Source organism: Natator depressus, chromosome 9 (genome assembly GCF_965152275.1).
Source record: "Natator depressus isolate rNatDep1 chromosome 9, rNatDep2.hap1, whole genome shotgun sequence".
In the NCBI taxonomy this organism is placed as follows: Eukaryota; Metazoa; Chordata; order Testudines; family Cheloniidae; genus Natator; species Natator depressus.
The window spans coordinates 57716991-57742477 of record NC_134242.1 but is presented as its reverse complement, the minus strand read 5'-3'; the positions used below and the strand labels follow the sequence as shown (position 1 = coordinate 57742477).

Sequence of the window (25487 nt, the reverse complement as noted above, 5' to 3'; positions counted from 1 at the left end):
GGGTGATGAATGTCTTTCTATGTTTGTTAAGACCTTTATTGGCAAAGAGTTCCGGGACTACACGTTCCTAGCACACAATTCCAAAGGTTATGATGCGTATTTCTGCGTTAGACAGTTACTGAAGGAAAAGATGTGCATAGAACTGATCACTCAGGGCAGTAAACTAATGTGTGTGGAAGTTAAGGCCCTTGGCATTCGTTTTATAGACTCTTTAAACTTCTTGCCCATGAAGCTTAGCAAGCTCCCACAGGCGATGGGGTTTGAAATTTGCAAAGGGTATTTTCCACATTTTTTTAACACTTTAGAAAATCAAAATTATGTGGGGCCTATGCCCAGTGTGGAGCACTACGGTGTAGAAAGCATGATGCCCAGGGAAAAAGCAGAGTTTCTCGACTGGTATCAAGACCACAGCTCTGAGACTTTTGACCTGCAGAAAGAGCTTGCGTATTACTGCCAGCAGGATGTAAAAATTTTGAGACAGGCTTGTATCCTATACAGAAAAGAAATTATGAATATGACGGAGAAGGTCGATCTAGTAGAAAGAGAACCCGGTAAATTCACCGAGATAAAACTGTGTATAGATCCGTTCCGGTACATAACACTGGCATCCGTCTGCATGGCTATGTACAGGTTTCTGTTTTTGGAGCCTAACACGGTAGCTCTTCTCCCTCCAGACAACTATCACAGACAGAAAAAGAGATATTCAACCCCATCTATCCAGTGGCTGTTGTATATCTCTCAAAAAGAAAATATACAAATACGGCACGCTTTACAGGGTGGGGAACTACAGGTAGGCCCCTACTTTTTAGACGGTTATGCCAATATTGACGGGGTACACACAGCCTTTGAGTTTAATGGGTGTTTTTTTCACGGCTGTGTCGCCTGTCATTGTGAAAAAGCACAAAACCCTATGATGGGTACAACTTTTGGGTTTCTTTATTACAAGACGCAGCTCAAGACCGACTATCTAAAACGGCTTGGTTTTGTAGTGAGGACTCTGGGAGCACGAGTGGGTGGTGATGAAAGAAACAGACAGGGAGCTTGCGAGCTTTTTAAACCGAGCCCAGTTACCCCAACCTCTCATGCCTAGGGATGCTCTTTTTGGGGGGAGGATGAACGCCATCCGTCTATATTATAAACCTAAGCCCGGCGAAGAAATCCACTATTATAATTTTACCAGCTTGTACCCTTTTGTAAACAAAACCAAAGACTACCCTATCAGGCACCCCGATATAGTTTATGACAAATTTGGACCCCTTGCAAATTATTTTGGAATTGCAAAAGTTAAAGTGTACCCCCCACAAGGCCTCTTTTTCCCATTGTTACCTGTCAGAGTGGGCGGCAAGCTTACGTTCCCGCTATGCCGAACCTGCGCGGAAACCATGCAGCGGGAGACGTGCACCCACACTGACGAGGAGAGGGCCATCCTGGGGACTTGGTGCACTGTGGAATTGAACGCAGCCATAGCGAAGGGGTACGTGGTGGCTAAAATCTATTAAATCTGGCATTTTAATGAAAAATCTGATGAACTCTTTTCGGAGTACATAAAATTACACCTCCGCCAGAAACAAGAGGCTTCAGGGTATCCCAGCTGGTGCACAGACGAAGACAAACAAAATAAGTATGTTAACGATTTCTACCAGAAAGAAGGCGTGCTTTTACGCCGACACGAGATCAGGCTAAACCCTGCTAAACGCCAAATTGCTAAACTGTTTTTAAATTCTCTGTGGGGTAAATTCGGCCAAAGAACCAACCTACCCAATACCAGCATCGTGAGAGACCCCGACGAACTCTTTCAGTACCTCTTTTCCCCCAACTACGAGGTTTCATCCTGTGAGTTTATCGACGATGAAACAGCGTGCGTATCTTGGAAGCACGCAAAAGACCGTTATTCTGTCTCTGGCAATACCAATGTTTTCATAGCCTGTTTCACCACCGCTTATGCCCGCTTAGAACTATACAACCTCCTAGACGGATTGCAAGAGCGGTGCCTGTACCACGACACTGACTCGGTGATATTTGTGAAAAGGGAGGGGGCCTGGAATCCCCCTCTGGGGGATTATTTAGGGGACCTCACGAGCGAGATCCCACCAGATCAACACATCACCGAGTTTGTGTCGGCAGGCCCAAAAACATACGGGTATAAACTGTCGGGAGGAAAGGCTTGTATGAAGGTCAAAGGTATTACCCTGAACGTAGCAAACTGTGAAAAGATCAACTTTGACAGTTTGAAAGACCTAGTCCTGGACTATTGCACGGGTCTGCGAGAGAACCCCTCAAAAAAGATAGAGGTGCAGCAACCCTCTATTGTAAGAAACAAAAATCAGTGGCAAATAGAGACAAAAACCCTTAAAAAAACACAGAAAGTCGTTTACAACAAGAGGGTCCTAGGAGAAGGGTTTAAAACCCTGCCCTACGGCTTTTGAAAAATGGATACGAGGTGGAAACACCCCTTTTCTGCAATTCTCGCGGGGCCTAGCAACTGCGGGAAAAGTTACTTTATAAAAAATGTATTGGATAATGCCAAACAAACATTGTCTGTTACGCCTGAGAATATTGTGTGGTGTTACAGTTGTTGGCAACCTCTGTATAAAGAAATGCTCTGTAAATACCCCTTTATCAATTTTGTGGAGGGTCTGCCTGATGCTTTTGACGATGACCGTTTGTTTCCTACCAATAAAGTGAACATGATTATCATAGACGATCTGATGAACTCCGCTTGTGAAAGCGATGAAATCGAGAAAGCCTTTACCAAGTACGTGCATCACAGGAACCTGAGCATTATGTATATAGTTCAGAACGTATTTTGCCAGGGAAAAAAGAGTCGCACTATTAACCTAAACACAAAATACATGGTTCTGTTCAAAAACCCCAGGGACAGATTACAAATTGCTACACTCGCTCGGCAAATGTACCCCGGCAAAGCTCAGTTCTTTCTAGAAGCTTTTGAGGATGCTACCAAAAGGCCTTATGGCTACCTGGTGGTGGATTTAAATGCTTCCACACCAGAAGCTTATAGGCTAAGAACTGGTCTTTTCCCTCCAGACTGGCCGGCAGTTTATACTTTAAAAAGAACAACAGCCCGGTATAAAAATAGATGAATTATTGGCAGGCCCCTTTTTAGCAGCCGGGGTTGCTGACTGAAAACATGTCTAGCTGCGTGAAAAGAAACCTGGGCCTTTTAAAATTACTTAGCAAATCGTCCCCACAGCAAAGGAGGGCTATACTGTGCTCGGCCTCTGACGATCTAGTAGCAGCCATCTCAGAAATAGCGCTCAACACCTTAAAAGGAAACGTACCTTTAACACCGAAGCAAGTGTGTGTGCTGAAAAAGAAACACACGCTTATAAAAACTTTGTGTAATAAAAGGGTTTCACTTAAAAGAAAAAAGCGTCTGGAGAAGCAGTCTGGGGGGTTTATAGGACCCCTGTTAAGTTTTGCTATCCCTCTGATAACGGGGCTTTTAACTAATCGATAATGGAGTATGCAGAAAAAATGTACCTGGTGCCCAGCCGGCAGTTGGAGCAATTAAGTGCTCCCCCTCCTGCAGAGGAAAATATCAGAACGACCGCAACACGCTTACTGGATGCTGAAATGAAATCTGTTCTTCAAAGAACTGACTTAGGTGAATATGAAAAGGCTAAACTTTACAGCACCGTGCTTCAAAGGTACCTAACGTACGTGAAGCAGAGCGATGTGGACAAAGGAAAAATAAGTCTGTTTCTACCAGAACAGGAACAGAGTGTGACTGCCAAACCCTCCGAAACACCAAAGACCTCAGACTCTGTTGCTCAGGAGGTGTTGGATAACGTGAATAAGCGTTATAAGAAAAATGCATCATTATTGCTAAATAAGCTGGGCCAAGATAAAAACATTTCTTCATGGACCGATAAAGGGTCTTTTGTGTACAAAGGCTCTGTGGTTAATGGTTCTAACATGCTCGACTTAGTCAGGGCCGTCACCCAGACGCGCTCTGTTCCTAGCAGACATGTACCTAAAGGATGGGATGTGTTTATGAATGCCATGGCGGAACTGAACATACCATCTTCCGTCATGGGCAACGCGACCAACAGAGATCTTTTGGAACGCCTCAAGGCCTCAATCGCCAACACCGGTGTGGACCAAGAAACAGTGACCCCTTTTTTGCCATCTAAAAAACGAAAATTGGCTAAAAGAGCCAAATGGCTCAGTTTGTGATCTTTTTCACGTTCTATTTTTTTTTTAAAACTGGTAATGTTTTGCTTTAAATAAAACATTTCTGAATTGGGTCATTGTGTTTTGGTTTTTTTTTTTAAAAACCACGCCAAACATCGATTGTCTTTAAACCCCTCACCTGGGGTGCTTTATTGGGTAACATGACTATGAAAATTGTTGCAAGATACGCATGTCTGGGCTTGTTGAAACATGCTTTGAGCAAGGCTAGGCATGGCCAAGTATTTAAATTTATTTTTTACAAAATTCATCACCATCCGGTCGTTTTGCACTAAGTCATTAGAATACAATTTTAAAATCCGGTCAAAAGAAAAGGAGTACTTGTGGCACCTTAGAGACTAACCAATTTATTTGAGCATGAGCTTTCGTGAGCTACAGCTCACTTCATCGGATGCATACTGTGGAAATTGCAGAAGACATTATTATATACACAGACACCATGAACCAATACCTCCTCCCACCCCACTCTCCTGCTGGTAATAGCTTATCTAAAGTGATCATCAAGATGGGCCATTTCCAGCACAAATCCAGGTTTTCTCACCCTCCGCCCCCCCACAGACAAACTCACTCTTTTGCTGGTAATAGCCCATCCAAAGTGACCACTCTCTTCACAATGTGTATGATAATCAAGGTGGGCCATTTCCTGCACAAATCCAGGTTCTCTCACCCCCCTCCAAAAGCCACACACACAAACTCACTCTCCTGCTAGTAATAGCCTATCCAAAGTGACCACTCTCCTTACAACGTGCATGAAAATCAAGGTGGGCCATTTCCAGCACAAATACAGGTTTTCTCACCCCCCCACCCCCATACACACACAAACTCACTCTCCTGCTGGTAATAGCCTATCCAAAGTGACCACTCTCTCCTTACAACGTGCATGAAAATCAAGGTGGGCCATTTCCAGCACAAATCCAGGTTTTCTTGCCCCCCCCCCCCCCCAAAACACACACACACAAATTCACTCTCCTGCTGGTAATAGCCTATCCAAAGTGACCACTCTCCTTACAACATGCATGAAAATCAAGGTGGGCCATTTCCAGCACAAATCCAGGTTTTCTCACCCCTCCCCCCCCCCCGCCCACACACACAAACTCACTCTCCTGCTGGCAATAGCTCATCCAAACTGACCACTCTCCCCACAATGTGCATGACAATCAAGGTGGGCCACTTCCAGCATAAATCCAAGTTTAACCAGAAGGCCGGGGGGGGGGGGGAGAAGGGGGGGTAGGAAAAAACAAGGGGAAATAGGCTACCTTGCATAATGACTTAGCCACTCCCAGTCTCTATTTAAGCCTAAATTAATAGTATCCAATTTGCAAATGAATTCCAATTCAGCAGTTTCTCGCTGGACTCTGGATTTGAAGTTTTTTTGTTGTAAGATAGCGACCTTCATGTCTCTGATTGCGTGACCAGAGAGATTGAAGTGTTCTCCGACTGGCTTATGAATGTTATAATTCTTGACATCTGATATGTGTCCATTTATTCTTTTACGTAGAGACTGTCCAGTTTGACCAATGTACATGGCAGAGGGGCATTGCTGGCACATGATGGCATATATCACATTGGTGGATGTGCAGGTGAACGAGCCTCTGATAGTGTGGCTGATGTTATTAGGCCCTGTGATGGTGTCCCCTGAATAGATATGTGGGCACAGTTGGCAACGGGCTTTGTTGCAAGGATAGGTTCCTGGGTTAGTGGTTCTGTTGTGTGGTATGTGGTTGTTGGTGAGTATTCGCTTCAGGTTGCGGGGCTGTCTGTAGGCAAGGACTGGCCTGTCTCCCAAGATTTGTGAGAGAGTTGGGTCATCCTTCAGGATAGGTTGTAGATCCTTAATAATGCGTTGGAGGGGTTTTAGTTGGGGGCTGAAGGTGACGGCTAGTGGCGTTCTGTTATTTTCTTTGTTAGGCCTGTCCTGTAGTAGGTGACTTCTGGGAACTCTTCTGGCTCTATCAATCTGTTTCTTCACTTCCGCAGGTGGGTATTGTAGTTGTAAGAATGCTTGATAGAGATCTTGTAGGTGTTTGTCTCTGTCTGAGGGGTTGGAGCAAATGCGGTTGTATCGCAGAGCTTGGCTGTAGACAATGGATCGTGTGGTGTGGTCAGGGTGAAAGCTGGAGGCATGTAGGTAGGAATAGCGGTCAGTAGGTTTCCGGTCTAGGGTGGTGTCTATGTGACCATTGTTTATTAGCACTGTAGTGTCCAGGAAGTGGATCTCTTGTGTGGACTGGACCAGGCTGAGGTTGATGGTGGGATGGAAATTGTTAAAATCATGGTGGAATTCCTCAAGGGCTTCTTTTCCATGGGTCCAGGTGATGAAGATGTCATCAATATAGCGCAAGTAGAATAGGGGCGTTAGGGGACGAGAGCTGAGGAAGCGTTGTTCTAAATCAGCCATAAAAATGTTGGCATACTGTGGGGCCATGCGGGTACCCATAGCAGTGCTGCTGATCTGAAGGTATACATTGTCCCCAAATGTAAAATAGTTATGGGTAAGGACAAAGTCACAAAGTTCAGCCACCAGGTTAGCCGTGACATTATCGGGGATAGTGTTCTTGATGGCTTGTAGTCCATCTTTGTGTGGAAAGTTGGTGTAGAGGGCTTCTACATCCATAGTGGCCAGGATGGTGTTATCAGGAAGATCACCGATGGATTGTAGTTTCCTCAGGAAGTCAGTGGTGTCTCGAAGGTAGCTGGGAGTGCTGGTAGTGTAGGGCCTGAGGAGGGAGTCTACATAGCCAGACAATCCTGCTGTCAGGGTGCCAATGCCCGAGATGATGGGGCGCCCAGGATTTCCAGGTTTATGGATCTTGGGTAGTAGATAGAATATCCCAGGTCGGGGTTCCAGGGGTGTGTCTGTGCGGATTTGATCTTGTGCTTTTTCAGGAAGTTTCTTGAGCAAATGCTGTAGTTGCTTTTGGTAACTCTCAGTGGGATCATAGGGTAATGGCTTGTAGAAAGTGGTGTTGGAGAGCTGCCGAGCAGCCTCTTGTTCATATTCCGACCTATTCATGATGACAACAGCACCTCCTTTGTCAGCCTTTTTGATTATGATGTCAGAGTTGTTTCTGAGGCTGTGGATGGCATTGTGTTCCGCACGGCTGAGGTTATGGGGCAAGTGATGCTGCTTTTCCACAATTTCAGCCCGTGCACGTCGGCGGAAGCACTCTATGTAGAAGTCCAGTCTGCTGTTTTGACCTTCAGGAGGAGTCCACCTAGAATCCTTCTTTTTGTAATGTTGGTTGGGAGGCCTCTGTGGATTAGTATGTTGTTCAGAGGTATTTTGGAAATATTCCTTGAGTCGGAGACGTCGAAAATAGGATTCTAGGTCACCACAGAACTGTATCATGTTCGTGGGGGTGGAGGGGCAGAAGGAGAGGCCCCGAGATAGGACAGCTGCTTCTGCTGGGCTGAGAGTATAGTTGGATAGGTTAACAATATTGCTGGGTGGGTTGAGGGAACCATTGCTGTGGCCCCTTGTAGCATGTAGTAGTTTAGAAAGTTTAGTGTCCTTTTTCTTTTGTAGAGAAGCAAAGTGTGCGTTGTAAATGGCTTGTCTAGTTTTAGTAAAATCCAGCCACGAGGAAGTTTGTGTGGAAGGTTGTTTTTTTATGAGAGTATCCAGTTTTGAGAGCTCATTCTTAATCTTTCCCTGTTTGCTGTAGAGGATGTTGATCAGGTGGTTCCGCAGTTTCTTTGAGAGCGTGTGGCACAAGCTGTCAGCATAGTCTGTGTGGTGTGTAGATTGTAATGGATTTTTTACCTTCAGTCCTTTTGGTATGATGTCCATCTGTTTGCATTTGGAAAGGAAGATGATGTCTGTCTGTATCTGTACAAGTTTTTTCATGCAGTTGATAGATTGGTGTAAGAAAAACACGCAGTGATAGCCGCAGGCAACGGAGCTGGGGTCTTGTAATTGTCTGTTGTGAAACACAATGTCTGTGGCATTTTTGTTTAAAAATTTCATAATGCTTTTAGGAAAGAACACACTGTTCGGGGGATGCCCGTATGAGTCAAAAAACTCTCCAAGGTTACGCTCCACCAGATACATGGCAAGCCAGTGTTCACCCGGTCGGCTGTGTGGATGCGTGTTGACCACCAAACCTAGGGGTCTCTGAGACAGCTTGCCGCCAGGGAGCCAATCGCAGGGAAACACGTCTAAGAAATTCTTTTTCGTGTAAGGGTCCGTTGATAAGACACGTGAGAGCTGCACGGTGTCCATGTTCACATGTAGTCAAACAGAACATTTCTCCTCTGATTTATCTCTATGACGTTGTCAAAAACCCCATACACGATCATATTGACGGTAATGGTTAAAGCCTTCCCAAAACGAATTTCTGCTCTCAGGTTCCCGGTTTTAATCAGGGAATAGTGATCGGCACATTCCTGGTCGGGGGATAGGTCAAAGGCAAACATGGTGTAACCCTGTGCAAACTCCTCACGGTCGATTAACAGAGAACGATCTTTCATGTGTTTACCGGCTGTCTGTACCAGATTCATGTATTCTCTCACGCAGCGTCCTGCCTCGAAGTCTGGTTGCAGAGGCTTGGTCGGTATCTGCTCACCATCCACATACAAGGCCACAAAATTAATATCGTAATGCTTAAAATGAAAGGGATTTTTAGCATAACTTCCGCTAAAGGCATCGTTATCCACGAACCCCAGGACAAGCATTTTGGGCAACTGTCCCAAGAACAGGTTCTCCTGGTTACTGACCCTGCTGCCCTCAGGGATGCTAAACACTTTCATTCCCACATGGTCCACGGGGTATTTGGCATTAGCAGTAAGCAGGGCCTCGGCATGCCCCAGACGAACGCTCGGGGCCACACGTACTTTCTTCACAAAAAGGGATGCTGATAGAATGCGCAGTTTAAAGCCTTCGGTTCCGCTGCCCATTAAACAGAAAGGATCTTTACTGCGCGTCAGTTTAATTTTCACATCCACTCCGTTCAACAATAGTTTTTCTTGAAAAAACAGGTCGCTGTGTAGATGACCCAGAAGCTCTACTGTTCTGCTTTGAGCGGTCAGCTTTGCACGCCTCACAAACCCTAGATTCTCGCCATCCAAGTCTGTGTCTTCCTGTTGTCCGGCAGCGTCTTTGTAAAAGAGGCCAGCGGAAAATTGTGTGGCGAGGGTGTTGTTGCTGTAATTGAGCACCGATTCTATAAAGGCCCTGTAAGGGTAACAGTTGTTGCTTTGGCTTACAAGACGGTCTCCGAGCGTGACATCCAGCTGACTAAAAACAGAGGCCACTGGGTAATTCACCAGGCCCACCTCGGCGTCTGTGTTGAGTTCAGTTCCGTCTCCTTTTACAATCTTGCAACACAGGTACAGCAGTGTGTTGTTTAAATCCATATAATCTACGCCATTCCCTGCCATAAAGAAGTCAATGGGGGCAGACTCCGTAACGGCCGATAGAGGTGGCACCTCGATGTAGATGCTTTTCTCAATGCTGGTCTGCGTAGGGGCTATTTGGAACAAGTCTAGTTCGGATTTGGTGCATTCTTCAGACCCGCAGTGAACGAAAGCCATGTTGATTAAAATATATCTCTTGTATCAGCCGGCGAGTGTTTCCTCTTTCGCCCAGGCTTCCTCTTGGACTTTCGCTTATGGCTGACCCTGCGGGTCAAAGCCCTTCTTTTAAAGGGTTTCGGGGGACCTGCGCGTCGCGAGTATGACGCATTTCTCTTTCTCTTCTTCCTCCTTTTAATGTACATCAGCCCCGATCCTTCCTGTGAAGCTGTGTTCCCCACCTTCTCCAGAACAGCGCGGGAGACGTGACCTACCACGTCTTTAGCTATGTTTTGAGCGGCAGTTTTTACGTGGGGTTTAATAATCTCTAGCCCCCTCCTCAAAAGCGGTACGGCTTTTCGAAAGAGGCTACGGAATATTCCACCCACGCCTGCCCCATACATCACGGGGGCCCCATGATATCCGGGAAGGGCGTATCCCGCCTGGGCTTTGTAATAGTTTCTGTAGATGTTGGGGTCGCCGTAATTTTTTAGGATCGCCATAATACTGTTTTGCTTTTTTAGAAAACTCGCTCTCTCCAGGGGCGCAGGTGTAGCTTGATGATCACCTTGCCAAAGCGAAATGAGATGCTTTTGTTCTGATCTGTCTTTATTTCAATGGTAATGGTGTCGATGTGGTGTTTACTGATAGGGACGTAATGAGGTTTATCGTAGGTGATGGTGACAAACTCGTTGTTTCTTCATTGGATGGGGACACAACGTAACAGGGGAACAGAAAAGTCCCCCACAAACTGATGTTCTACGATATCTGTGTACAGATACAAGGAATTAAAACCCCCTGTAATGTCTGCCGAGAAAGGGAATTTTTGGACGCTGTGTTTGGGGCCCTAGCCCAGAATGTTAGCAAGCTCCCCGCTGGTAGAAAACATATAAGTAAAAGCGGCGGATTTAAGTCTAATTTTTCTACCCACTGGGTCATAGTTCATGACCATCTCAGGCGGTCCGGGGTGACAAGCTATGATACTGTTCATATGATCCAGTAATTCGGGTATGGACGCGTAATAACCTCGTCGTAGGATGAAACTCCATGCCATATCTCCAAAGGTGACTTCAAAAGGGGTGTCTTCGTTGATAGTGTTCCAGCTGTGCGGGTATTGTGTTTCCACTAACCCCACCTCCCAGGCACCCCGGAGATCCAAGGGCTTAATTAGCCGTATTGTAAAGTTCGAGCTGGTGTTTTGGGGAAAAACTTCAGAGCTGGCTTTGCTGGGCAAAGTACTGTAAAACCCGCCGTCGCTCATCTTCTCTGACTTTGTGGGGAGGAATAACTTTTGTTTGTTTGTTGTTTGCGTCTAAATGTCACAGAGTTGAGAAGCTTTCACCCAGCTGTTAAACTTATCAGGCCACCCCAACCATTTTACCAGTAGTTGCTTTTTTCTCCCTTTTCCTTTCTCCGCTAGAACTTTTTCAACCCTGTAAATCCTGTCTCGTTTGGGGTTTACTTTTTGTAATTCTTCAGGGTAAAAAGATCCAGTAACTGTCTCACCCTCGTAGTCTTTTAATCGGTATACAGGTCTCTGACCCTGGTTAAGGCTTCATCCACTATGAATATCTCATCGGTAAATGTCTGTTCATAACCTTTTTCAAAAGCTCCTTTGGTTTTAGATAGTCTCACGTGGTCGCCTTTTCGAAAAGGGGCAACAACCGGTTTTCTTTTAAAATCGTCTCCATAAACCATTTTCCATACCTTCAGAGAATTTGAAGGGTTAACATCAGCGGGTCTGATACGTATAGTTCTGTGAAAGCTCTGGTTGTAACTCTTTATAAAGTCAGGTAACACATCGATGTAGCGAAAGGTGTTATGGGCTGTAAAATATCTCCACATCCTAGTTTTTAAAGTTCTGTTAAACCGCTCCACAACCCCTGCTTTGACTTCATTATTAGTAGCAAAATGGTGAATGCCATGCTGTTTTAACAATCTGCTTAAGGGTTTGTTTAAAAATTCTTTCCCCCGATCGGTTTGTAATTTTTGAGGCACACGCCCTTCGCTAAAAATAGCTTTAAAGGCCTTGCATACCTCACCACTCGTCTTGTCTCCTAGGCCTAAGGCCCAGGCATATTTGGATAGAATGTCTACCACTGTTAAAATGTACTTAAAATTGCTGTTCTGTTTGGAGAACTGGTGCATATCCACCAAATCTGCCTGCCATTGCGCATCCACATCTGAAACAATGGTCTTGTTTCTTTTAAAACGTATTCGAGCCGGTTTGTGTAAAGTATAAGCATCCTGGTCTGAAAGCCAAGCTGTTACTTGTCTTCTATTTAAAGTTTTACTATGCTTTTTAGCCACTTGAAAAAGAGGGTTCATCCCGCCAAAGCTCCCAACTTCCCCGGGGGTGTAATATATTTTCTTTAACAGAGCCGCCTGTGGAGACATGACTGTTACTGGTACCATCTTTTACTAACACAAGTGTGGGTGGGGGACAACATTCATATTAACACATTTAAATAAGTTTTATTAATCGCCTGGTTTAACACAACCTTTTACAACCGCCTGTAAAAATGGACGCCATGACTCCTAACATGAGGGTGTCTGTGCTGGTTCATTCTTCCATTTTGTCCTTTTCCTCTTGAGATCTGTGTCTCAGACATGAGCAAAAACAGCTGATGCATGATACATTTACTCCCACAGGGCTACCAATGTGTAAGTTCTCAAAGGCCTCCAGAAAGGCATCATCGAGCTGTTGAGAGATTTTTTTTCAAAAGAGAAACAGCGTAAGCACACCACTGCTTGGTTTTTGATTTACACAATCCCTGGTACCTAGCCCTCCCACCCTCCCACCCCCCCCATTACACACCCCCACCCCGACCGTCACTTCTTAAACTCCTCCCAAAGGGGGAGGAGTTGTTAGAGGGGTCACACGAATCATTTCCGGACGGGTCACCCCGCCCCCGGAACTCATCCTAATTGGCCAAATCTCCTCTTGGTCCTATCGGAACAAAACCCCTCCTGATTGGTAGCGGGATGGGGGGAGGAGTTGTTAGAGGGGTCACAAGACCCACTTCCAGAGAGGACACCCCCACCCCAGAACTCGCCCTGATTGGTCAAAGCTCCTCTCTGGGAGGTCCTACAGGGGCGAAACCCATCCTGATTGGTAGAGGGCAGTGGGAGGAGTTGTTAGAGGGGTCACATGACATACCTTGCTTCCGGTCACGTGGCAGCCTTGACCCTGGAAGTAATACCCCATGGGGCAGGACTTCCGGTGGGGGGGCAGAGGTCAAGGGGTGGGGTTAAAGGGGTCAAGGGGTGGGGTGGGTGTCACATGACACACTTTGCTTCCGGTCATGTGGCAGCCTTGACCCCGGAAGTAATAACCCATGGGGGCGGGACTTCCGGTGGGTGGGGCTAAGGGGGGGGTCAAGGGGCGGGGCTAAGGGGTCAAGGGCCGGGGTTAGGGTTTGATTGATGGTAGGGCCCTTATATTACTAACATACACAGATCCAAAGAGCAGCGCTGAGGCTGTACTGAAGGTGATGCCCAGTGTGGCAGGATTCCACACAGCAGACAGTCAGCTCCACTTCCCAGTAATTTTGGATGGAAATAATCTAAACAGAGTGTCTGGATCAGAACCCCAAAGGTAGTGGGAGCTGTTGAATGTGCACCGTTGCTCAGGCCTCACTTGGGCTGATTAGCATTGCATTAGGCTTTGCTAACTGACATACACAGTTGTCATCTCAGGCCCAACAGTACTGCTGTCTGTACTTTCCCTGCGTTGGAGTTCTGGGATAGACCTTTAACAATTTTCTAGGTAGAGTTTGGGTCCTAACTAGTCATTTGCTGAATAATTTAAAATGTGTAGAACAGCAGCGTCTCCATTCTTAGGCTATTTATCCTCCCAGAGCCCTTGTGCAGCATCTCCAAACCTTTCACATTCTATGGTTTATACAGCAGGTCGGTTCACACTGATGCTCCATGACTTTCTTTTTGTTTTAAATCAGGGAGAAACTTGTGGAGAAGATTCAAGGTCTCAGTTTATTTTATATCATTTCTTTCTTCTCTCTTCCTAATCTTTGCTGCTTTCTGCTGGATGAAGGTAGGATCATGGATTTTCTGAAAAATCACTTGATGAGAGAGATTACCCGTGATATGTCCAGGCATGGCAGAATTCAATTGTGACGTTCCCCTCTGGTGTTATCTGGACCTGTGATCTGCTAGGCCTCTCCAATCTTTGACCCTGGGAGCCAGCCTTACCCTGCTCTGCTGTGAGAACCCCCACTCCTGGGCTGTTCACGCACAGCCTCTGGCATGTAAACTGCTCCCAGCACGTGAGTGAGCACTGTTGGCCAGCCACTGCTTTGATTGTGCAACCGAATGACACTAGCCAATATCTCCGGTCCTAGACACAAACCTGGGAATCTCTGTCTTGCAGTGTCCAGTTATTCCCGCTGGACACTGCAAGCTTATATAAGTTTGTCAGCGTAACAAAGAAATTGATATGTATGAGGCTTCTTATCCCAAGGGAGCCTCTGACACACTGCAATCCAAACACACTGCTTCAGATAGAATAAACAAACAGATTTATTAACTATAAAGGTAGATTTAAGTGATTATAAGTGAAAGCATTACAAATCAGATTTGGTCAAATGAAATAAAAGCAAAATGCATTCTAAGCTGATCTTAACACTTTCAATGTCCTTAAAAACTTAGATCGGGATCAGCAACCTTTCAGAAGTGGTGTGCCGAGTCTTCATTTATTCACTCTAATTTAAGGTTTCGCGTGCCAGTAATACATTTTAATGTTTGTAGAAGGTCTCTTTCTATAAGTCTATAATATATAACTAAACTATTGTTGTATGTAAAGTAAATAAGGGTTTTAAAATGTTTAAGAAGCTTCATTTAAAATTAAATTAAAATGCAGATCTTATCAGTTTAGTGTGATCGTTGCCCTTGCTTTTCCTTGCTGAGTTTTCCAATGTCTGGCACGTATTTGGATACTTTAAGCTGCACACAGGTTTCTGAAAAAAGAAAAGGAGTACTTGTGGCACCTTAGAGACTAACCAATTTATTTGAACATAAGCTTTCGTGAGCTACAGCTCACTTCATCGGATGCAGTGAGCTAGCTCGTGAAAGCTTATGCTCAAATAAATTTGTTAGTCTCTAAGGTGCCACAAGTACTCCTTTTCTTTTTGCGAATACAGACTAACACGGCTGCTACTCTGAAACTTGTCACAGGCTTCTGAGTGATCAGTTGTTAACTGGCTCTGAGAGGGACAGAGGACAGATTTCATGTGTGAAAAATACCTGTTCACACAGGTATGTGGATCCAAATGCTGAAAGCATTGCAAACACAATTTTCTTCAAACAGTTAAATTTCACTGGCAGGGATGTCCAGCAGGTCAGAATAGAGGCCCCATGATCTCTCTTGGTAGCTTCAAGTGCCCTCCGCAGATCTCCAAACTTTGATGTCCACAATTCTGAGCTTTTTTTATTGAATGAGCTGCATTTCAAAATCTTCAACACCCATCCACTGAAATACAGACAAATCCAAGTTGCTTTCGTTGAACCTTTCAGGTTTAATTAGAAAAGAAAGCGTTGGGCCAAATCTCTGGAAATCTTGAAATCTGTCAGAAAATTCTGATTCCAGTTCTTGCAGTACATTCTAATCTCAACGTCAAACGCAGTGCGCTGTTCCACGTGGCGTGATAGTGATGTAAGCAGCAAATCAGGACTTAAAAATATCCCAGTACAGTGGAGCTGGAACAATTTTTAAGGGGGGGTGCTGAGCTGTGCCCCCCCTTGCCCCTGTCTGAACCCCTCACTGCCCCAGGCTGGGGCCAGTGGGCCAGAGCTGGGGGCAGCTGCAGAGCCCTGGGCCGGCAGCCAGGACCCCAGGCTGGCAGCAGAGCCCCCAAGACAGGTGGCCGGGACCCAGGGCTGAGCGGGGCTGGTGGACGGAACCCCGGCTGGCAGGGGGCCGCCGGCCGGTACCCCAGGCCAACAGCGGAGCTCCCGGGACCGGTGGCCAGGACCCAGGCAGTGTGAGTGCCACTGAAAATCAGCTCGTGTGCCGCCTTTGGCATGAGTGCCATAGGTTGCCTACCCCTGACTTAGATGCTTCTCACCACTGGCTGGCTGGTTACTTTTCAGCCAGGCTCTCTCCTTTGATCACAGCTTCAGTCGCTTGGTGGTGGTGGTGTCCGTAGATGTAGGTGGAAGAGAGAGAGCATGGCAAAATGTCTCTCCCTTTTATCGTGTCCTCTCTTTCCTCTTGGCTTTACCCCGCTCCTCCCCTTCAGAGTCAGGTGAGCATTACCTCATCGCAGTCCCAAACTGCCCAAAGGAAGGGGGTGACTCCCTCGAGGTCTGACAGATTCTTTTGTTGCTGCCTAGGCCAGTGTCCATTGTTCCTGTGAGGCTGAGCTGGGTTTGTCCCATCCATGCCCTGACGAGGTGTGAACTGCCTCTCAGTTCTTGGAGAGTTTTTGCCTGGGCTTTTTTTAAGCCATAAGGACATTTTCAGCCTCATAACTATATACATGAAATTACAACCTAGAACCTTACTATAGCGTTACAGTAACTATTACTATAACATCACTATAACAACCGTGCTCAGTGCATTATGAGCCTTCCAAAGACACCCAACATAACAAACTTTGCATTGGATACCACACAATCATTTTATAAAGATGAACATCGGGGTGTAGGGTGTTCCCCCAAGGTACAGAGCGTCACATCATTGTTTATTTTTTATAATTTCAATGGACCATATTGATGTTTATTTTTAAGCATTTGTATTTTTATGAATGGAAATGTTCACTGTTGTTCAAAATTATGGACTTTAAGCATTTTTAAACTTTGTATTGATTTCAGTTTTCCCAGTTGTGGGAAATTATGAGGGGGCAATAATTATTTAATGATGGCAGACACTGAGATACAAAAAGTTAAAGATTTAGAACTGTTAAAACACAAATTGTCAAAATATACAAGGTACATATCCTTAAATCAAACTCTAATGAAAGCAGCATTTTTCTTACTTTGCCTCTCTGTAAATTTCTATTATAATCATCAAGGGAAATAGGTTTTCATGGGTTTATGTGTGTATGGAGAAATTGACATTTACTGATAAAATCTAATCCTTCCAAGCCTAGCTAGATCCAAGGGACTGAATTAATCCTGGTGAACACTCTGGCTACAGGTGTGGGGAAAGCTGATACGCAGAGCTATAAAATAAAAATAAAGTCAAACACACAGGGACGCTGAGGGTTTCACTATAGAAACAAAAGTGAGAACTTCTGGCTCACTGAATTCAATTTTTTTTTTTAAATCAAAAGTGCCAGTTTAATAGGACAGCGCCCCAACCGACCTCCCCCCAGTGTGATTGAAAACCACTGTACCTGCCTTGGAACACAGGCATGATGGATTTATCTTTCTCTCAACAGGTCATTGTGGAAAGTTCACACTGCTTGTGATCATTCTCATCGACATGAAAATTGTAACTCTGCCTGTGGCAATAACGCTCTCTGGGTGTCAGCAAAAACTGAATCAACCAAAGGCCAAAATTTGTAAGTCAACGAAAGCACAGCAGAAATAACAATTGTGTTCCTGTTTCTTTCTTTACTTAAATGTCTTTGCTGAACTATTTATCTCATCTTCTCCTGCAGTATGTGAAGCCAGCCCAGCCCACCTCTCCAAACCTTTTGAGGTTTAACTCATTAATACCTGAAACATAAATAATTGAAGGTAATCAGACTGTCAGAGGTGCCACACAGGCATGCCACCCTCATGGCTGGAAGTGGTAGTGCAGCAGTTCTGCCTCAGTTTCCCCAGTGTCTTCTTTGGTCCACTCTGGCTACAGGAGTGAGCTGGCCCTCCAGTCAAGCCACGTATCACAGTCCAACCCCCTCCAGGGCCTCAGAGTCCTTCACTTAAAGTCCAGCAGAAAATAGCAAAACAACCAAACCTTCAGCCCAGCTGGATTCAGTTGTTAGCCTTCCCAGCTGAAAACTGTCCCAACACGGACCCAACTTTCTGGGTTCCAACCTCTCCACCCATGGGCTGGCATGCTGTCCCCTCCACACTGCCCTGGATTCAGGCAGGTTTCAGTCCCTGATCAGCTCCTGTCTCCAGAGAGGCTCCTTGCTTACTGCAGTATAGCCTCGGCTTCCTCACCAGCCCCCCACTGCTGCATTGCCTTCCACTTAAGGCCAACCCTGCACAGGTGGTGTATGGTGGGGCTGAATGGCCCCAAGGCCTTAAAAGTGGAGGCCCCCCATTACCAAGGTGAAGTGGCCAGTGATAGCCGTGTTCCAAGTTTGCAGGATTTTACTCTGAATCTCATTATATATTGTGTGTGGGGGGGAGAGTGTTCTGAAAAGCCCCAGCTGCTGGAATCCTCTGTGAGAATCTCAGCTTTGATTTTTTTAAAGTAAATTTCTACTCCTCATGGTTTCAGAAGAAAGCTTGAAAACATGACCCGAGTGAACCCTGAAGTTTCAAAACCCAAACTATTAATTTGTAAAAGTCTCATGATATTTTTAAGTCAGTCTAATTTTCGGGGAAGAGGCTAATGATTTTGGAACACCTGAGGGTGACAACACTGAATATGAAAAAAAAGAAAAGGAGTACTTGTGGCACCTTAGAGACTAACCAGTTTATTTGAGCATAAGCTTTCGTGAGCTACAACTCACTTCATCGGATGCATACTGTGGAAAATACAGAAGATGTTTTTATACACACAGACCATGAAAAAAATGTGTTTATCACTACAAAAGGTTTTCTCTCCCCCCACCCTACTCTCTTGCTGATAATAGCTTATCTAAAGTGATCACTCTCCTTACAATGTGTATGATAATCAAGGTGGGCCATTTCCAGCACAAATCCAGGTTCCCCCCCACCCCCCAAAAAAAACCAAAAAAACCCCCCACTCTCCTGTTGGTAATAGCTTATCTAAAGTGATCACTCTCCTTACAATGTGTATGATAATCAAGGTGGGCCATTTCCAGCACAAATCCAGGTTTTCTCACCCCCCCCACCCCTGAAAACCTGGATTTGTGCTGGAAATGGCCCACCTTGATTATCATACACATTGTAAAGAGAGTGGTCACTTTGGATGGGCTATTACCTGCAGGAGAGTGAGTTTGTGTGGGGGGGGGGCGGAGGGTGAGAAAACCTGGATTTGTGCTGGAAATGGCCCAACTTGATGATCACTTTAGATAAGCTATTACCAGCAGGAGAGTGGGGTGGGAGGAGGTATTGTTTCATGGTCTCTGTGTATATAATGTCTTCTGCAGTTTCCACAGTATGCATCCGATGAAGTGAGCTGTAGCTCACGAAAGCTCATGCTCAAATAAATTGGTTAGTCTCTAAGGTGCCACAAGTACTCCTTTTCTTTTTGCGAATACAGACTAACACGGCTGTTACTCTGAAACCTGTCACTTTAGATAAGCTATTACCAGCAGGAGAGTAGGGTGGGGGGAGAGAAAACCTTTTGTAGTGATAAACACCCATTTTTTTCATGGTTTGTGTGTATAAAAACATCTCCTGTATTTTCCACAGTATGCATCCAATGAAGTGAGCTGTAGCTCACGAAAGCTTATGCTCAAATAAATTGGTTAGTCTCTAAGGTGCCACAAGTCCCCCTTTTCTTTTTTTGCGAATAGACTAACACGGCTGTTACTCTGAATACTGAATATGTAATTGAGTGATGATTAGATTTGCTTTTTTGTTATTTGCACTCAAGTGTAAGGGGACCGATGGTCTCAGCCTGCTCTCAGTGAAGTCAGAGGCAAAACTCCTCTTGAATTCAAAGGTACAGAAAGCCATAAGGCTGTGTTGCCATCTAATGGTACAAAGTTAGGCACTGCTGTAGCTTGCTGTTGAACAAAGGTCAGATGCAGAACTGGGTCTGACTCCCTAACCTATTACACTCCCACACGAGGCTGATGTTTCAAACAGGAGTGTTTTATTAAAACTTGTGAGAATCAAGCACAGTTTACAAAGTTCACTGCTCGAGTGTTCCTAAGAGGGGGAAACCAATGCTGCAGCCACTCCCTGCTCACCAAAGCTGTGTGCTGATCTCTTACACAATTTCCATGCCTTAATGACACAGTGCAGTGAAAGTATAACCCTGGGATTCCAACTGGTTCTGTTAAACTGACATTTTTTATAGATGCACGTACACACACACACACACACACAGAGGCATTATTCCTTCAGAGTACCACATCAGAAGCCAGTACAGCAGCACATTTGTGATTCATTTTTAGTTATTAGCAGGATTTTGGGGTGAAACTGACCCTTCCATGTACACCTGTGTTCTACCGATAGTCACTAAACTTCATCCCCCTGCAGGGCTGCTAGTGTTGCACATTTCCCTTGCACTTAAAATTAACCCCCACGCCTGCGTAGCAAGTCAGAAGAAATGGAGATATAAAACACACCATAATCAGTGTTTTAATTCCATTTTATCAAAATTGGCAAATTACCTGTAAAGACAAAAATAAAACCACAACCCCATGCTCCTTGGCTTTTATCAGGTTGCCAGATTGTGACTGGTTCAGCCCCGCTGATCAGCCGTGCTGTAACTTGCATGTCTTCCATTCTTCTGGTGAAAGAGATCTGTGTTCAGTTCGGTGAGTTCTGTACTCATTGCCACATGAACACCCCCCCATGGAAAGAAAGCAGGAGGGGCCCTTCGCATCTACAAAGCTCTGCCAGGTTTCTTGCAGTGCAGGAGAGGGGTTCCCATTCTTGTGAAGGAACCGGGGGTCAGTCCAGGCCTCAAATAGTGAAGATCTGGTAGACATGCCAAGGCATAGGGAAATCCATGTGGAGGTCCTGTGCTTGGGAGCCCTCCTGTCACCTCCCCAACCCTCCATTCTTTGGCTGAGCAGCTCCAGTGTCAGATCACGATTGCTCCAATCAGCTCACTGAGGTGTAAAAACAACAGCTTAAATCTGCAGAAGTGGCTGGTCAGTCTGAGCGTCTCAAGTTTCTGGGTGCTCAACATGAGACACCCTAAGGGCCTGATTTTCAGAAGGTGCATCTTAGCACTTGTTGACAGTAGGGTTGCCAACTTTCTACTCACACAAAACTGAACACCCTTGCCATGCCCCTTCTCTGAGGCCCTGCCCCTTCTCCAAGTCCCCCCTCCACTCACTCCATCCCCCCTCCCTCTTTTGCTCGCTGTCCTCACCCTCACTCTCTTGCTCATTTTCACTGGGTAGGCTCAGGGGGTTCGGTTGCGGGAGGGGGTGAGAGTTCCAGCTGGGGGTGCAGGCTCTGAGGTGGGCCAGGGATGAGAGGTTTGGGGTGCAGAAGGGGGCTCTGGGCTGAGGCATTGAGTTGGGGTGTGGGAGGGGGTATGGGCTCTGTGCTGGGGGTGTGGGTTCCTGGGTTTGGGCCAGAAAAGAAGGGTTTGGCGGGTGGGAGGGGGATCAGGGCTAGGGCAGGGGGTTGGGGAATGGGAGGGTGAGGGCTCCAGCTGGGGGTGCAGGCTCTGGGGTGGGGCTAGGGATGAGGGGTTTGGGATGTAGGAAGGTGCTCTGGGCTGGGAATGAGGAGTTCAGAGGGCAGGAGGGGGATCAGGGCTGGGGCAGTGAGTTGGAGCCTGGGAAGGGGGCGGGGTCAGAGGTGAAGGGGGAGGGATAGCTCAGTGGTTTGACCATTGGCCTACTAAACCCAGGGTTGTGAGTTCAATCCTTGAGGGGGCCATTTAGGGATCTGGAGCAAAAATTGGGGATTGGTCCTGTTTTGAGCAGGGGGTTGGACTAGATGACCTCCTGAGGTCCCTTCCAACCCTGATATTCTATGATTCTATGACTCCAGATGGTGCTTACCTCAGGCAGCTCCCAGAAGCAGCAGCATGTCCCCCCTCTGGCTCCTTCGCGGAGGTGTGGCCAGGCAGCTCTACGTGCTGCCCCATCTGCAGGCATCGCTCCTGCAGCTATCATTGGCTGTGGTTCCCAGCCAATGGGAGCTGCAAAGCTGGGAAGCACGTGGAGCCCCCTGGCTGACCCTACATCTAGGAGCCGGAGAAGGGACATGATGCTGCTTCTGGGAACTGCACGGACCCAGGGCCTTGCTGTGTCGCTGACTGGACTTTTAACAGTCCAGTCAGCAGTACTGACCGGAATAGCTAGGGTCCCTTTTCAACTGGGCATTCTGGTCGAAAACCGGACATCTGGCAACCCTAGTCGACAGTCAGACCCCTCTGTCATGGTTCAGATTGGGCACTAAGAGAGGAAGGAGATGAATTCACTAGTTACTCCTGAAAACTTAGGCCAGCATTTACTTGCCAACGTCCTGAAAAGCATGTGCCAACGTGGGCTTGGCTGTTCTGTCCAGGCTCTGCCATTGAAGAGCTGGGCATGGCTGTCTGGTCACAGCGTCGAACTAAACGAAGCTGCACTCCCTTGTGACACACCGTTACACACAAACTAGTGACACTCCTTCATCACACGCAGTCAATTCTCCCCCCAGGTTTCCCAACAACATTGGTAAACTCCCTCCCCACTTGATTTTTTCTTTGTAGGGGAGAGGGACTCAGAACTGTGAATTGTGCTCCTTGACTCTCAAGCCAATCAGAATTTATATGGAATAAATCAGGCATCCTTAGAGTTTTTAGGTGTTTCTAGTCTCTATGGGCTAGATTGAGACTCAGCTGTAAATCCTGTACCTGGAGTGAGACATGACTGCACTGCGCTCAGCGTCACAGCTCCTCCTCTGGTTTCCCTTTGCTGCTGCGTCTCAGGGACGTAACCTCCCTGGCATCCCAAAGAGGCAGCTGACATCCCCCCTGGCTGACACATTGGGGGTGCAGCTGATGCTCTGCCTGTCAATCCCTGTTCTCTGATCCTATACCCAAGCTGTGCTGTGATTTTACACCCCTTGTCCCTGCCATAGTTAGGGCAGAGCCAAGTGCAACCTGGCTCCAGGTACATTTGTGGGGGTAAAATGAAGGGGAAAAATCAAATATAATAGTTTCTCTGATGCTTCTTTTCTCCGATGAGAGAGGCTGCCAGCTTCATGCCGATCTGACTGTCAGCATTGTTAGCACAGTGCTTGTGCCTGTTGCAGCTTCTCTGGCAGTATTTGGACGGTGTGAGTAATCGTATTTCCCTGTTTGCTCTTACTCTAGCCACCTTTCTATTTGTACTAATGAGTGTAAAGCTCCCAACCCCTCTGTGAGCTGGATAAGTATCACTGGCATTTTACAAAAGGGGAAGCTGGGACATCGTGAGCTTAAGTGACTTGCCCAAGGTCAAAAAGGAGTCAGAGGCAGGGTTTGAATTAGAACCCAGGTGTTTCTGACTCTCTTGCCAGTGTTCAAAACACACCTCTCCTAATCAGGGAACCGTTGTCTTGGAGGGGGGGGCAGGACATTGTAGAGATGGCCTTAGAGAAAGTCACCTTCCTACCCCTGGGTCCTTTCAGTCCTTTTTAACTGGGATCCTCTGGCCATAGGCACATAGCAGAACAGGCCAGTGACAGATATCCTGTCTCTGACAGTAGTGATTGCTGGATGCTTCAAAGCAGGATCTCCCCTGACCTCTGAATAATCCCATTTAATGAGGAAATATCTTTGTGACCTCAGACAGTGATCAGTTTATGCCCTGTGCATGAAGACTGAATCCCCTTGGTACATATTCTGTCTCTGACCCGGGGGTAAATGAGGAGTACCTCTGAGATCAACGAGAGCTGCACACGTATATCTCCCAAATTTCTGAGGCCCCTACTTTTCCAATTTTCCTGGTTCTGCATATTCCCAAAGAACTATATCGTGTGGCCTGTATGTGAATGTTAGGACATTTGCCCACCAGTCCTTGTTCTTGAGAGCCTTTGGATTTCATTGGTACTGCTCCCTGAAGGAAGACAATTGCAAAAGCTTCTGTTCATTCCAGGACCACAGAGTAACGAATCACTGGCCTTACAGATCACTGCAAGAGATGGCGGAGACCCAAAGGACAGGGGAGATGACTGAGCACTGAGGAGAATGAGGTATAGTAGGTTGTTTTTTAAAGACTTTTCATTAGATCCTACCTATAGCTTTTTGCTTGAGAACATCCTTGGTGTTGAGTTCCCAGAACTATTATGACATTGTTTGAACTGCTATAGCATCTAAAGACGCCTGCCAGGCTAGGCACCATTGTTTTAGGCACTCTACATGTAGCATGTGCCAGTCCCTGCCCCAAAGACCTTACCCTGAGCAGGATAGAATGCTCGTAACAGAGCATTCCTGTCCTGTCCTCACCTTAGCAGTGTACACAATGTGCAGATGCTACTGATAAGACCATTACAAACATATTAGCTCACCCCCTGCTGGCCATTGTCAGCTGGCAATTTGCTACATACTTGAACAAGGAAAAGTGCTCAAGGCTTCAGCAGACAACTTCCCTTTCCTTACAATAGCCTGTAGTTTACAGGTTTGACAAGAACCATGTACAAGCAGCATAGAAAGCAGCTGCCGCCAGCCCAGAAATACAGGTCCCTCAGGGAACACCTTGATTGGGGCCTGTCATAAATATAAAGGGAAGGGTAATCACCTTTAAAATCCTTCCTGGCCAGAGGAAAAATCCTCTCACCTGTAAAGGGTTAAGAAGCTAAAGGTAACCTCGCTGGCACCTGACCAAAATGACCAATGAGGAGACAAGATACTTTCAAAAGCTGGGAGGAGGGAGAAAAACAAAGGGTCTGTGTCTTTTTGGGTGATGCTTTTGCTGGAGACAGAACAGGAGTGGAGTCTTAGAATTTAGTAAGTAATCTAGCTAGGTATGTGTTAGATTATGATTTCTTTAAATGGCTGAGAAAATAGCTGTGCTGAATAGAATGAATATTCCTGTCTGTGTGTCTTTTTTGTAAGTTAAAGGTTTTGCCTAGAGGGATTCTCTATGTTTTGAATCTAATTACCCTGTAAGGTATTTACCATCCTGATTTTACAGAGGTGATTCTTTTTACTGTTTCTTCTATTAAAATGTTTCTTTTCAAGAACTGAATGCTTTTTTCATTGTTCTAAGATCCAAGGGTTTGGGTCTGTGGTCACCTATGCAAATTGGTGAGGATTTTTACCAAGCCTTCCCCAGGAAGTGGGGTGCAAGGGTTGGGAGGATTTTGGGGGGAAAGACAGGTCCAAACTCGATTTTTTTCAGGAACCCAGATAAAGTTTGGTGGTGGCAGTGGAAATCCAAGGGTAAAATAGTTTGTACCTTGGGGAAGTTTTAACCTAAGCTGGTAAAAGTAAGCTTAGGAGGTTTTCATGCAGGTCCCCACATCTGTACCCTAGAGTTCAGAGTGGGGAAGGAACCTTGACAATGCCACTAGGCGCCAATCACACTACAAATAACAACGTGTCATTTACCTTATTTTACAAGATGGCGGGGGGGGGGGGGAAATGAGGGAGGTGAAGGAACTTGCCCAGGAACATAGGTCTGTGGCAGAACTGCGGCTAGAACACAAGTCTCCTGGCTCCAAGTCTCGTGGACTGTGCTAGATTTTGGGATCTTGAAAACTCTCTCATGCCTCAAAACATGCAAAAGGCCCCCAAATATGTTCTGTAGCATACATCTGTATTCAGGACGAGCAGCTTTATCCAGGGGCTTTTCAGTTGCAGGCTCGGCTATCCGAGTTAGATGACAATGGAAGAGCAGAGCCAAAGGTAAGAACAAACAGTCAATGTAACCAGATTTTATGTCTGACTTGAGAAAGGCTCAAAATCAAATTCTAGCCATGCTAGAGTCTTCTAAAGCTTTTTTGGCCAATAGGTCTGATTTGTTTGTTTTACAAATATATTGAGCAATGTAGTAAAG

At 46.1% G+C, this 25487-nt stretch overlaps 1 protein-coding gene across 1 annotated transcript in view; it reads left to right on the top strand.

Moving 5' to 3' along the window:
- Positions 1-23674, top strand: part of LOC141993509 (uncharacterized) — a 28479-nt gene extending 4805 nt beyond the window's left edge. Inside the window, exons 5-6 of the mRNA XM_074963049.1 lie at positions 17124-17246; positions 23618-23674. Coding sequence (XP_074819150.1) covers positions 17124-17246; positions 23618-23661 — 167 coding nt within the window. The 3' untranslated portion in view covers positions 23662-23674. The remainder of the gene's footprint in view (positions 1-17123; positions 17247-23617) is intronic.
- The last annotated feature ends 1813 nt before the right edge of the window (positions 23675-25487 follow it).